Source organism: Aureococcus anophagefferens (genome assembly GCF_000186865.1).
Source record: "Aureococcus anophagefferens unplaced genomic scaffold AURANscaffold_211, whole genome shotgun sequence".
Lineage (NCBI taxonomy): Eukaryota > Pelagophyceae > Pelagomonadales > Pelagomonadaceae > Aureococcus > Aureococcus anophagefferens.
This window is the reverse complement of record NW_008705750.1, coordinates 2,435-4,620: the sequence shown is the minus strand read 5'-3', so window position 1 is coordinate 4,620 and position 2,186 is coordinate 2,435. Positions and strand designations below refer to the sequence as shown.

At 66.2% G+C, this 2,186-nt stretch overlaps 1 protein-coding gene across 1 annotated transcript; it reads right to left on the bottom strand.

Annotated features, from left to right (window-relative positions):
- Positions 1-1,422: 1,422 nt before the first annotated feature.
- Positions 1,423-2,076, bottom strand: AURANDRAFT_68552 (hypothetical protein; the record flags this gene model as incomplete). The annotated part of the gene is made up of 1 exon (XM_009044249.1): positions 1,423-2,076. One exon carries the CDS (start codon positions 2,074-2,076, stop codon positions 1,423-1,425), a length of 654 nt encoding a protein of 217 aa, XP_009042497.1.
- Between the last annotated feature and the right edge of the window lie 110 nt (positions 2,077-2,186).

Below are 2,186 nucleotides of genomic sequence, written 5' to 3'. Positions count from 1 at the left end.
GGCCGTCGATCCGCAACGGGATTCTCGCGCGCGCGCGCAGCGCTCCGACCCGCGCGACGCGTTCGCGACGCAGATATTAGGCCACAGCTGCCAGCAGGAAGAAAAAGCGCGTCGAACGATGCGCTAGAGGCCGCGCGCGGCGGCGCGCGGCGCTCGTTAGCCGGCCATTTCCGCTCGGAGAGGCGTGGAGCTCTCGAAAAGAGCGACAATCACCACCGACGCCTCGTCCGTCCACCGTCACGCGAGCGCCAAAATGTCGGCCATGGGACTCGACGACGACCCCCAAGACCAGCCGCCGATGCCCGGGTGCCCGCCGAACTCCATCGCCGCGGGCACGAAGTGCCTCGTGTGGGCGCAGCGCAAGAACTCCACCAAGTCCGGATGGTTCCCTGCTATCATCGTGAGCGGGCGCGGCGTGGAATGGACGTGCAAGGTGAGCGGCAGGGACGCGGTCCGCATGACTTACGCCGCGCTCCTCGAAAGCACAAATTTACTAGCAGAACCAGCTTCAAACTTCGTGGACGGGATTTGCGACTACGAAATCCGTGCGCTCGAGGCTTGGTATTTCACCTTCGGCCATAAGCGCGTGTTGGACCGCTCGCCCCCTCTCGCTCCCGAGGCCGAGGGGCATCTCCATCTCATGCGACGCGCGGACGATCGTCCGCGCGTGACCCGTTACGTGGATCCGTTCGCGTGGCGGCAGCGGCGCGCGCTCGCTACGTTCGCTTATTTTCCGAAGGGCGGAATGGACGCGCTTGCCGACGAAGACGTCGCATTCTGGTCGGGTCATACCTTGAGATTTGTGAAGACGTGGCTGAAGAACAACATTGAATGGGTGAAATCGCAACACAGTCAAATTCCGGGCTCGAAGTTTGTGATTTCTCCTGGCCAAACGAGAGAGAGCATCGATCAAGTCTTCGCACTTTCTTCGTTGTTGGACATCACGGACGAAGTCGCTTACGATACGGAGCACACGTTCGTCGTTTACGAGAATTACGCTCTCGTGTCTTACTTCGGGCAGCTGGAGCACATGTTCAACAAACCGGTGGACGAGATCGAAGCATTCGCTCCGTTCAAACCCCGTGTGGCCGAACAGCCCACGCTTCGTAGCCTCCCTTATTACGAGTAAGTAATGCTCCGGGCGTCCGTCGCTCGCGGACCCGTTGAGCGCGACGCCGCTGGCCACCTCGACGAGGAAGTCGCAGTAGGTTGGCGGCTCCCGGTACATGTGCCCGGCGCCTGCTGCGTCGTCGACCACCACTGCGCGGGCCGGCGGGACAAGTTCGCGCTCGCGGCGCGCGCGCTCCGGGAACGCGCCCACGCCGCGCCGGCGAGCGCGGCCCTGCGCCTCGTCGACCGGCGCGTCAACGCGACGGGAGCCACGCTCCGTGGCCGCGGCGCGCGCACGGGCATGATCGACCATTAGGCGGAGGACGGCACCGTCGCGCGGTCCTCGGGGAGGGGCGCGTGGTTGACCGTGAGGTGGTCGACCGCGTCGACGTGCTTGGTCTCGTGGTCGAGGAGCTGGTGGACGACGTCGTGGTGGTTCGTGTCCATGGAGTGGTAGAAGCCGCGCTTCGCGTCGTTGTACGTGTCGACGCCCGCGGGGCCGCCGTCGTAGCCCCGGGGCGACGCGAACGGCCGCGCGTTGCGGTGCTTCGTCGGCATGAAGGGCGCGTCGTGCGTCGCGCGCTTCAGGTTGCGCATGACGCCCTTCTTGAACGCGGCGCTGCGCTCCGCCGCGCGCAGCTCGCGCCGCGCGAGCTTGGCGTCGCGCGCGTCGGCCTTGCACGCCTGCTGCCGCGCGAAGATGTCCGCGCAGAGCGCGTAGCCCGGCGGCGGGGCCGCGGACCGCGGCGTCGCGCCGTCGTCGCTCTCCGGCCGCGGCGCGTCGTTCATGGCCCGCGCCTGGGCGAGCAGCCAGTCGGGGTCGAGGGACGCGATGGCCGCCTCCGTGCCGTTCATGCGGAACTTGGGGCGGTAGCTCTTGCGCTGCTTCCGCATCTCCTCGACGTCGCCGACCCAGCGCCAGTAGCCCGACGTCGCCGCCACGCTCTCGGCCTTGTTGAACGACATGGCGCGGCGTTGACGACGCGCTGCGGAGGCAGCCCAGCGCTCCGATGACACCAAGGGGTAATAAATAGTAGATTTATATCCCCTTGAGACCACAACCGTTTGACTGCACG